The sequence below is a fragment of the Mustelus asterias genome, chromosome 18, assembly GCF_964213995.1.
Source record: "Mustelus asterias chromosome 18, sMusAst1.hap1.1, whole genome shotgun sequence".
NCBI classification, from domain to species: Eukaryota; Metazoa; Chordata; class Chondrichthyes; order Carcharhiniformes; family Triakidae; genus Mustelus; species Mustelus asterias.
In genome coordinates, this window is record NC_135818.1 from 53148534 (window position 1) to 53161015 (window position 12482).

Genomic DNA, 12482 nt, shown 5'->3' on the forward strand with positions numbered 1-12482 from the left:
TGATGAAAGGTCATCAATCAGAAACGTTAACTCTGTTTCTCTCCTCAGATGCTGTTTGACCTGCTCGGTATTTTCTGTTTTGATTTCAGATTTCCAGCAACTGCAACATTTGTCTTTAGTTTGGGGCTGTGTGTGCAGTGTTTCAGGAAGTGAAGCTGGACCAATTTGGCAAGAGAATGTATTTAGGTGGATGTTAGTCAAGTACATGAGGGATAAAGGAAGACAAAGCTATATTGATAGGGCGAGATGGAAGGAGTGGGAGGTTTATGGAGCATAAATCCTAGCTTGGGCCAAATGAGCTGTTTTTATTCTGAACAGTCTAAGCAAAATGATTAAATATATAAAATAGGTAAGATTGTACAGATGAGGATTGCTATTTCATACAGTTAACAAACTTTTACTTCTTTCCCTAGAACTGAGGGAGGCATTGCCAAAGGAGTCACAGTTGGTGTGCTCTTGGATTTCAACAGACGAACGCTGACCTTTTCTATTAATGATGAGCAACAGGGACCTGTTGCCTTTGAGGATATGGAAGGCCTCCTGTTCCCAGCAGTAAGCCTGAATAGAAATGTGCAGGTGTGTCTTGTGGCACAGTACTCATTTATATACATTTTTTTAAAAAAAACTTATTTCCTTTTATACACATGCATTTAAATTACCTTTTTTCTTGATTTTTCAATTTTTGTACTCCAATCATCAGAGTTGAATGAGTTCTGTTTTTTTTTTGCTTGTCTTGCACATCCCTGTCATATGCATAACTTGGGGTGGGATGTGTGTTGGGAGACAAATTACGATTTATGGAACAGAGAATAAAATAGTGCAGAATTAAGTTTCCAGTTGTATTGTTTGAAATTTTGAACAGCCTAGTTACATGGATCAATAAGGTCCAAGCCTCATCACAAAAAAATGACCATAGAAATGAAATGGCTGATGGCCTCTACTTCAACTAATATTAAACCAAAGCACTTGTCACCAAAGACCATGAAATGAGGGACAGTATTTGTCTGACTGCTGATAAAGTGAACTTAATGTCATCAATGATTTTGGCCACATAGCAGACATTATGGCCATTTCCGGTTTCAATATGTGTATCAACTTATTCTTGAAGCTAAACTCTGTTAACTAGTTCAAAAGAGTCACTTGCAGCTGCCTCCGAATAAACAAGAGCTGCTTCATGGGTAGATTGCGATTGTTGTGAAGCTGTTTCATTAAAATCAAGCAAAGCAAGTGTGTCCATCTGCGAGAGCTCACAAACAAAAATTACCCAAACTTATTTTTCTGTTGATTAAAATCAGTCATGACAAAAGTTCCTCTGGGTTAATAATGTCAATGATTAACAAGTCTGGTGTGCTCAAAGACATTGAAGTGAAAGAAAAGGAATCTGCATTATATTCACTGTATTCCATGTGCAGGAGTCCCAAAGCATTTGCCAGCCAATGTTTTGCTTTTGAATTCAAGTAATTTATGTAAACATTCTGTACTGTGTGCAAAGTTGGATGCTGTAAAACCTTGGAGCATATGGAAAGATTGCATTTAAGGTAACTCATTATGTACAAAAACTTAGAAAATCTGCCCAATTGTTTTAAATAGTGATTTGATCTAACAGAACTACATCCAGGCAAAAATGGTAACTGGAACAACTTTGCATCCCTCTCTATTCAAAATAGTGTCCATAAACTTTGTGAAGTGTTTAGTATCTGTTTTGTAGTGGTAATTTTCTGTTTATTTTAGTCACCAGTGACATTGTACCAAAAATGATCAATTATATTCCACAACATTCAACCAATAAAAGGAATCGGCTCCTTGGGTGGGAGGGTGTAAATGCTGGCATAGATCAGTTTGGCTGGATGACCTGTTTCTGTGCTGTCATAATCTCTATATATGGGCCGCGATTTTCTGGGCCTTTTCGCTGCAGGTGCAAATTCCATTATGGCCACCAACTCTCGCGAGAGGGCCATAATGGGATTTGTGGCAGCAAGATCTCAGTTTGAGACCCTAGCTGGTGACATAATCAGGTTCACACCCAGTGAGGACGTGAATCTGATTACCATCAATTTAAATACATCCACATATTCCTAAACAGCTTTACACGATTGCTTCTGAGGTTATCATATGTTCCAAAAACGGAAACAAGTTGGGATGACCAAAAGCTTCAAACCTTTGTTGCAGTGACAGCATGAGTCCCACTATACAGTGCTGTCCAGATAAACACTGGTGTCTGTCGCACCGGGGGGAAGGAGACCCCTGCACTCCCCAACCCCAGGCACGGTACTGAACACAGACGGTGACACAGGAGGGTCCATGGGGTCCAGCAGCACGGTGCAGTCCATGAAGACCAGCTCGACATTGAGATGGAGGGCAGGAACCGGTTTCACCCAGCAGAGTGATGAAGAGTGCATCAGGAGCAGCACACGACGTGCTTTTCCTTTGGCGCTAGATTGAAAGACCTCGTGGAACGCTGGCGGGCAACTGTTTTAATAAGCATTCATGAGATGCAAATTGCATTTGTCCCGTCAGCGAGAGAATTGCAATGGAATTTTACACTGGCGGGTTTCAGACTTTTTGGCTCCAGTCATATTCACCACCCCAACCCACTATGGGCTGGTTGGGAGAATTCCGCCCACAGAATCCCTTGGGTTTTATGTTGTGAATTTTAGTGAGTGGGTTGTGAGGCTTAGCCAGTTGTCACTTTACAAACTAGGAATTTGATTTGGCTGAAGGTTTGAACCATCACTATTATAAGCAAACGTTGTACTGAGACTGCAGAAACCAAAGACCCAATCCATGAGAAATTCCAAGTATCGAGGTTTATCTGGTACGGGATAATGTACAGATTTATTTACTTGTGTACCTTTTTCAAATTTGAGCATCATGGGAGATGCACTAATAGTGTTAGTTGTTTTGCGGAAGTGTCTGCAAAATAATTATTTTTTTCATCAATTATATTCTCAATCGCTCTATAGGTGACACTCCACACTGGTTTGGAAATTCCTCAAGCTCCTGCTGCTGCTGCTGCAAGAGACCCAACAGCATCTTAATCCAGGTCATTCTACAAAAGCCTGCTGTACTGTCTTTTGGGATCCAAGTGACAGGAATCCCTGCCTGCTGCTAAGATTCTTAAAAGATTCAACATCTCTTCATCCAAGTTTGCTAGTTGGTGCTTAATAACTGGAGGAAAACCAAAAATATTTGAAGTTTCTACAGTTGTGAGACATAAATGATTGTTATCAGAACATTTGTGTTCGCTTTGACGCTTTGTGCTAACTAAAATTGTAAAAGCATCAATGCAGCCTGAGATGTAATTTAATGTCTAGTATCTTTTATGTTGACTGATTTATTTTTTTTCTTGTGCTACTCTAATTGCTGTGCATACAGTTTTAGCTACCGCAGAAAGAAAAACCGTGCAGTGCAGTGTAATTGTAGAAAATGTTATATTTGCAAGCAATTACATTGCAAGGTATTCACAGTTGCTATTAACCTCCAGGACTTATTCTTTCCTGTTGCCTTTGAATCAATATTCAACACCATTCCAAACCAGCTGTTTGAATTACCAAGAAATAATCTGCACACCTCCACTCAAAACTGTTAAATTCCTGTTCAGACCTTGGGACGGAAAGATTGCAATAAGTAATATGGTTGGGATGCCCTAGAGTTCGGAAATTTTTACTCGAATCAATCGCTGCATGATTGCATAAATATTGAGTACTATCCTATCTTAATGAAAGTAAAGAATAGTATAGATGTGTTGCAACACATCATAGAATCATGACAGCACAGAAGGAAGTCATTTGGCCCATCAAGTCCATACTGGCAAAACCCTGGACCCTCAGATTAAAAGTCTGATGCTCTACAGATATATGTGGAAAGTTTCCAGGCATTATCAAGCCTGATGGGATCATTGTTTCAGTATTTTTCTGTATACATGCAGTTGATTATTCCAGTATTGAACCAACAATGAATTTGTGTTCCTTTAGTAAGTTGTACAGTAGAATTGTTTCTGAAAGGATTTATATTGGTGTATTACATGTATACAGCTCAAAAGTTAGCAGAATTTTTGCACGTTTCCCAAAGTAAATGGGATCTTGGATAATAGACTATTATTTAAATAGTGATAAAGGATTTAAGAATTGTTTTAGCTTAGACTTAAGAAAATGTTATTGGAAGCACAATATTCTTTCAAAGAACTTTCTGAATTTTATAGAGCCGTGTTCCTTGACCAGTCAGTTGAAGTTGTGCAGTATTTTCTATACTACAGTAACTTCTCAGACTTTAGTTTTAATTTTTTTTATCTTTCACTATATTGACCCAGTGAATGGTGTTAATCTTGTGCAACAAGATAAATGCCCATTACAAAGTCAATACATTTATTGTTGGAAGGGAAAATGATGTGATTGATTATAGAATCATAAAGCACAGGAGACTCTCCAGCCCATTGTGTCTGTGCATAGCTTTGAAGATATTTACAAATATATGTTCAGTTCCCACTCTTAATCTGTTTCTATCTCCTTATTAGGCAATGCATTCTCATCTCCCCTATTCTTTTTTTGCCAATTATCCTACATTTATACTCTGTTTACAGACACTGCAGTCGGTGCAACCAGTTTCTCCCTATTTGCTTTTTACGAAAATCCCTCATAATTTTGCACACCTATTAAATCCCCCCTTGACCTTTTCTGTTAAAGAGAATAATGCCAACTTCTCCAGTGTCTCCACATAACTGGAATCCCTCATCATTTATCATTCTGATAAATTTCCTCTGACCTCTCTCCAAGACAGCCTTCCTAAACTGTGTGCCCAAAATTGAACACAACCCAACTGAGGCCTAACCAGTGATTTATAAAGGGTTACCATAAACTTGCTAGTTTTTGTACACTCTACCTCTATCAAGCCCAGGATATTTTATGCTTTATCAACTTGTCCTACTACCTTTCGGGTGGCACAGTGGTTAGCACTGCTGCCTCACAGTGCCAGGGACCCAGGTTCGATTCCTGGCTTGGCTCACTGTCTGTGTGGAGTTTGCACATTCTCCCCGTGTCTGTGTGGGTTTCCTCCGGGTGCTCCGATTTCCTCCCACAGTCCAAAGATGTGCAGGTTCGATGAATTGGCAATGCTAAATTCTCCCTCAGTGTACCCAAACAGGTGCCAGAGTGTGCCCACTAGGGGATTTTCACAGTAACTTCATTGCTGTGTGAATGTAAGCCTACTTGTGACTAATAAATTAACTTTAATGATTTGTGTATGTAAATGGCCAGGTATCTCTAACCCTTACTACCTATAAAATTGTACTTTTAAAAAATATTGCTTCCCTTTCTTCCTCACCCAAAATGCAATATTTCACATTTATTCTACATAAAATTTCACATGTCTGTCTGTCTTATGTTCTCTTTGCTTTGTTGCTCCCTATTTTTCAATCCTTTTTCTGAAAAGCTTAATCACAACTTTTCTTTTCAATGTTCAATACTCACTTAATACCATTTAAAACTAGTAAATGGATACTCAAGCATATTTGTGTTAAAGATTTAGAACTAAAATTTTCTGTAAGATCATGGTTTCTCATGTAGTTTGCATACCTCTGTAATAAACAAGTTATTCGTCTGCAGGACCTTCTGTACTTTACATACAATGCTAGAATCTTTCAAATCAAACATTATAATCATCTGAAATATTCTTCTCTTAAATCTGCAATCTCAGCCATGTTTAACAATCCTGACAAATAACCAAGAAATATAGTTTGATATATTTACAAACAGTCCTTGTAAAGTGCTACTAATGGCAGCAAACAAAATATCAATATGTGATTAGTGGGAATTCATTGCAATTGAGAACTAAACATTCAGGTTGAAAAATAAAACTGGTTTAAGCTTGGTTAAACAAAAATTATTTGGAAAGTTTGTGAACATTTACAAGGTCTTTTGACTATACAGCCCACTAAATGATGCATCACTTTCAGCACAACTTTGAAAGTAACTCCTGAGGGGAAAAAAATGGAGAGCTTAAAAGATCAAAATTTTGGACCAAGCTGGAAATCCCTTGAGTCAGACACATTAGGATTTATTTTTGTGGAGAAATATAGAAAATATTTGTTGTATCAAAACCAGAATTTCCACTGATCCTTCTTGTTGAACAGACCATGATGTGAGTACATTTTTTGATGCAAAATGCAGACACAAGAAACGGGAGCAGGAATGGATCCTTTCAACTTGCTCCACCATTCAGTAAGATCACAGGTGATCTTTGACCTTAATTCTACCTTCCTACACCATTCCCATTTTCCTTTTATACCCCAAAATCTGTTGGTCTCAGTCTTGAATATACTCAATGATTGAGCATCCACAGCTTTATGGGGTAGAGAACTCCAAAGTTTCAGAAGCCTTTGAGTGAAATTTATTGTCGTCTCAGGTCTAAGTGGCCAACCCCTTACTCTGAGACGGTGACCCTACCAGTTTTAGACTCAATGAGGGAAACCTCTTTCCAGCATCTAAACTTTTGAGCCCTTACAATAATTTTATATAAATTCACCTAAATTCTAGATGCCTAGTCTACTCTATTGGTTTTGGGGGGGGCCGGGGGGGGGGGGGGGGGGGGGGAGGTGATTATCCCAAAAAAATTCAAAGTGCTGAATTTGTGTGAAAACTGGAGTAACTCCCATCGATTTTTTTTGTGTGATTTTCAGAATGAGCCTTCCACGTTCGGAGCACTGCAGAATGCCCTAGCGGGATTCACTCTGAAAATCAGGGGGCGGGGCCTATTTCCGCTGAAGAGGCTGGCAGCATAGCACTGAGTGGGCCACTGCGCATGCGCCGATCTGTCAGAGTGGCACTGCACTGCCAGCTTCTCGATCGCTGGCCTCTCCAGGCAAACCCTGATCACCCCTTTCCCTCTTTCTCCCAGCAATCCTCTGGCAGAGTGGCAATGGGGCCCTGCCCCTTGGGCAGTGCTAGGAGGCCAGGCTGGTACACCCTTGCCCCGATCTCCTGATGGGCCCTGAACGGCCTCTGTTCCCTCCAGCGGGGTCGTGCCACCTGTTCCCCATGAGTGGGGAGCAGTTGTAAAACTGCTGAAGGAGACCCGCTAATGAAATGGAAATACAAATTTAAATGTTTAAATTAGTTCCATCGATTTCTGGTACGGAGCTGATTACTCCAAAAATCTTGGAGCCAGAGACTTTGGTGCCCAGTGGGGAGCCTGCTAAAAGGCCTCCACTGATGTCTCTCGACCCATTGCATGGCTAGAGCAGCACAGCGGGCTGGAAAAATCCCCTTGTATCTCTTCATAGGGCTCTTATTAAAGTATAAGTGAAGTTGCTGTAACTAATATGTTTGGCATACTTATTGTGGAGTGCTTCTGCATACGATCTTAACCAACTTAATTGCTTGATTTATATAAGCCAACAACAATAACATTAAAAAGCTAGTTTCCATTCATGAAAAAAATATAGAGAGGCATTTGATGTTATAAAGGATGTATTTTAGCAAGAAATATTTTACATTTAAACATGCAAATTGTATTGGGGACAAAGGAAATGCAACTTAAAAAGTTAACGAGCCTAGTTGAATATTTGGACACAGCCAAAGTGAGGATTATACCAAGGCTTTATAAAGCACTAGTTAAACTGCACTTGGAATACTACATTTAGTACTGGTCACAGTGTACTGACAAATGATTCCAAATGTGAAGTAGGTTAGCAAAGTTTAAACTCCTACAGTCGAGAGTGAAGCTGTATTTGGAAAGGATTCCTTATCAAGGAGGATAGCTATAAACTATAACTTTTGTGAAACTCCATTCAGATGTAAACAATCTACAAACATGGTTAGGAGCCATGACTCATTGTAAATTATAGCCTATTGCTGATCGGAGGAGTAAGTGCTGTAATGAGAAGGACCATAAAAGTAAAAATTCAATAAGGTAACCTAGAATCTTCAGACTTGTCAGGCTGAGCAGGAGCTCTACCTCTCCACTACTGATCCTATAACTATCTGTGCTATCTGAGTCGCCGCCTTCGAATTCAACTTTAGGAAGATAAAAGCCTTCATTTTGGCGCGCTCCATCAAACTACATTATTTAGCCATGACTTCATTATCATTTCTAGCCACACTTGGGCTGAACCTGGGCATGTGTATTCTTGACTTTCAGTTTGATTTGAACTGAACTTTAAACATCATTCTACTGCCAGTCAAGTGCACTTATTTTCACCTCTGCAACATTGACCGAACTGCCCCATCCCCATCTCATTCACCCACCCCTTTCCCACTTCTGAAAAAATGTGCCTCCAGAGTATTAGCCTCTTCCCAGCCTCCCACCATCCAGAAATAAAGTCCACTAAAGCATTTAAAACTTTACAACATGTATCCTTTCCCTGCAATTAGCTTAACTTGTCATCACCTTCAATCGTGCAACCTTACATTGACTCCAGATCCCCCAGCATGTTTCATTCAATATTTCTGCCCTCATCCATAAATCATTTCTTCTAACTCCAGCCATCTGTGCAACCCCCACTAATAGCAGGAACACTAAACATACTTTTCTAATTTTCAAAATCCTTTCCTAAATCCACCCTTTAAAAAAAAAAGCATCCTGAAAACTCACCTACGAAATCCAAATCATAACCTTCCTGAGTGGACATCATTTTTACTATGTATAATTGTGAAGTGCCTTGGGACAATTTATACATTTAAAGGTACCATATAAAACATGATTTACATTTATAATATAAACCAAATAGCTATATTTCCATAACAGACTATATTTAGTCCTTGAAAATCAAAAATAGGAAAGCAGAAAATTATTGACAAGCCCAATAAAAACTGCCTTCCCTGAATTAAGATACTAGAAACCATATTTCGAAGACAGCAAAAATAAGCCACAGATTTTTATCTTTCCAGTTAAAATATAACTTTTGTGAGGCTCCATTCAGATGTAAACAATCTGCAAACATGGTTAGGAGCCATGGCTCATTGTAAATTGCAGCCTATTGCTGATCGGAGGAGTAAGTGCTGTAATGGGAAGGACCATAAAAGTAAAAATTATGCGAACCTTTCAAGTGGGCCTAGTTTCTGAAGTGAGCTTGTCTGCTATTTCTACTGCAGCTTTACAAGGTCGGCCACCAAGAGCAATACAGCAGCAAGTGTAACCTGTCAGCTTTAATGTAAAGTTTACAACATAGTTTTTAGACCTTAAGCTTAATTTGATCAAATTCTTAAAGTCATTGAGTAGACTTCTAACAACACAATGATATTTCTGACCATTACTGCACCCTTCTATAAAAGTATCTTGCACTCCATTATATTTTGACTATGCCTTTTTCAAATATTCTAATCTCAGGGTTCAGATGATACCAAGCTTCATTCAGGTTCATTCTCCTATATTACCTGAACTTCCATATGTTATAGCTTTGTATGAAAAATTATGGCTGATTTGCATCGCAGTTTTGTTTTTTAAAAAAATCAATTCATCTGCTCAGGAAATTGTAAATCCTTACCTGTACAATATTAATAAGTCTCAAAAAGGTGAAAGTAAAGCTTATTGGTAATTCAAACAACCAGGCATCAGTTTAAAAGGACAATGCAACACTGTGTTTAACCTTCAGAACCTTAATTTTGTTTATAATCAGTCTTGTATCAAAATGTTGATATATGCATGCTGCATGTTAAATTTTAAATAGTTAATTTTTATCTGTCTTTAAAGACTTTCTAGACAAAGGGGTGATGAGTTTAGTTGCTAAAATCCTTGACGTGCCAATCTTGAGCTACTTGTAGGAGTGCAGGAATTTAAAATAAACTGAGGTCATTGCATCACATCTTTTAAAAACTGTGGTAATTAAAGGAAATTGAGTATGTGAAACTTTAGTGTTCGTTATAATTTTGAATGTTATATTTGGTCATCTTTGATACATTGGCAGATTCTAGAATTTTGACCTAATTTATTTGCCCGGTACCTTTTTGCTGGTTCATTTAAGATCATCAGTAAAATTCATTAATACTGTTGCTGAGCAACGTCAGTCTGTAATTCAGCAGTTTGAAGTGGCTGGACCACAAATTTCTCACTTTTCATAGTGATGATATTGGTGGCCAATATGGTGCTTATCAAGCTTATTAGATTTGTAGTATATTGTAATATGGAGTCCATGACCATACAGCAAGCTGATTATGTTGCTTACTGTTGTGGATAATGATGAAATTGCTACTCTTTGCTGTTCTAATAAACTTTTATAAGTTATGATGTCTTTCCATCTATATTGGGTAACTGCCTTTGGGATATAAAGTACTCAAATGTGGAAGAGATCTTACTTTTTAGTTGTACTCAAATTGTTCTCTTCTCCAAGTTAGTTGGGGTAAGATTGAACAAACTTCATTAATTTATGGAATTATTTCAAGTAACGTTATGGTCAATGTGTGAAAAATAAATAAAACCTATTACAAACTACTTTGCACGTAGTGGATTACCCTTATGTATCAGAGGAGAGAAAGTAAGGACAGCAGTCAGTTTATAAGGTGCTTATGGGGGTGGGGGTGAGAGGGCAATAGACAGACTGGGAAAATAGCAACAACATAAAAGGTTTGAAAATGGAACTCTGTTGAGGAAGTTATCTACAAAACCAAATATGAAAAGCCTGCTGCAAATCCTGCAACTTGTGATTTGATCAGACTCAACATGTTCAGATGCAATAGTCAACATACAACGTACATTTATATTGATCAGCAAAGTTTACCCTTTCTTGGGTCATGGTGTATAGTAGTATGCAAAATGTTTGCATTTAGATAATGGAACTTACATAATTCTGTGTATACCTTGGTGGGTGGGGGATTGAGACTTCTTGGGCAGGGCTTGGGTAAAGAAGAAAATAAAAAATTAGTCTCTCTTGTGGGTCACATTTGAGCAGGTGGACTGTGCGAGTTTCTTGGTGAGAAGGCACAATCTCTTTGGTCTATTCCATGTTATCCTTGTCTGTAATGGACCAAGATGGAGTAAGCATGCAGAATGGCACCCATTCCTCTCAAAAATTCATACAGAAGCTGAGTGAAAGCTGGATCTATTTATTAACTTTTTCATTTTCAATTTGGGCCAAATTGTTTAGGGCTTGATCCATTATGTTTCTGAAAGAAGACATGATTGAGACATAAACCCTGTTTTTAAAAAAAAATCTTTATTGTGATCATGGAACTGCAGCAAGCTGACAAATATACCCCAAACCCCAATTAGAGACTAAAGTAATAATTTGCTTCCTGATGAATCACCAAGTCATCTCGTATAGTGTTAATTAGTAATGTAAGATGAACTCCGTCTAGGCTGCGAATTTGGTATAGTACTTGGTAACGTTCCGAGCAGACAGGGAGGAGTTGGTAGGTTAAAGGAACTGTGGTGCACGAAAGCTGTGCAGGACCTAGTCGAGAAGAAAAGGAAAGCGTACAAAAGGTTCAGAGAGCTTGGCGAAGATAGGGATCTAGATGAGTATACGGCTTGTAGGAAGGGACTAAAGAAGGAAATTAGGAGAGCCAAAAGGGGTCTCGAGAAGGCCTTGGCAGGTAGGATTAAGGAAAACCCTAAGGTGTTCTATAAATATGTGAAGAGTAAAAGGATGAGATGTGAAGGAATAGGGCCTATAAAAGGTGAAGGTGGGAAAATCTGTACGGAACCAGTAAAAATGGCAGAGATGCTTAATGAGTATTTTGCCTCTGTTTTCACAGAGGAGAAGGACCTGGGTGGATGTACTGCGGGCTTGCGGTGGACTGAAAAGATTGAGTATGTGGACTTTAACAAAGAGGTTGTGCTGGAATCTTTGAATGGCATCAAGATAGATAAGTCGTCGGGTCCGGATGGGATGTACCCCAGGTTACTGTGGGAGGCGAGGGAAGAGATTGCAGAGCCTCTGGCGATGATCTTTGCGTTGTCGATGGAGACGCGAGAGGTGCCGGAGGATTGCGGATGTGGTTCCTATTTTCAAGAAGGGGAATAGGGATAGCCCAGGAAATTACCGACCGGTGAGTCTAACCTCCGTGGTTGGTAAGCTGATGGAGAAGATCCTGAGGGACAAGATTTATGAGCATTTAAGGAGGTTTAGTATGCTCAAGAATACTCAGCATGGCTTTGTCAAAGGCAGATCGTGCCTTACGAGCCTTGTGGAGTTCTTCGAAAATGTGACTAAACACATTGACGAAGGGAAAGCGGTAGATGTGGTTTATATGGATTTTAGCAAGGAGTTCGATAAGGTCCCCCATGCAAGGCTTCTAGAAAAAGTGAGAGGGCATGGGATCCAAGGGGCTGCTGTCCTGTGGATCCAGAACTGGCTTGCCCAAAGGAGGCAGAGAGTGGGTATTTTTGGGTCTTTTTCTAAATGGAGGTCGGTCACCAGTGGTGTGCCCCAGGGATCTGTTCTGGGACCCTTGCTGTTTGTCATTTTCATAAATGACCTGGATGAGGAAGTGGAGGGATGGGTTGGTAAGTTTGCCGATGACACGAAGGTTGGCGGGTTGTGGATAGTCTGG

At 39.3% G+C, this 12482-nt stretch overlaps 1 protein-coding gene across 1 annotated transcript in view; it reads left to right on the forward strand.

The window, feature by feature from the left end:
• trim9 (tripartite motif containing 9) overlaps positions 1-3038 on the forward strand; it is a 67256-nt gene extending 64218 nt beyond the window's left edge. The window contains exons 9-10 of the mRNA XM_078233114.1: positions 414-576; positions 2964-3038. Coding sequence (XP_078089240.1) covers positions 414-576; positions 2964-3038 — 238 coding nt within the window. The remainder of the gene's footprint in view (positions 1-413; positions 577-2963) is intronic.
• Positions 3039-12482: the final 9444 nt, after the last annotated feature.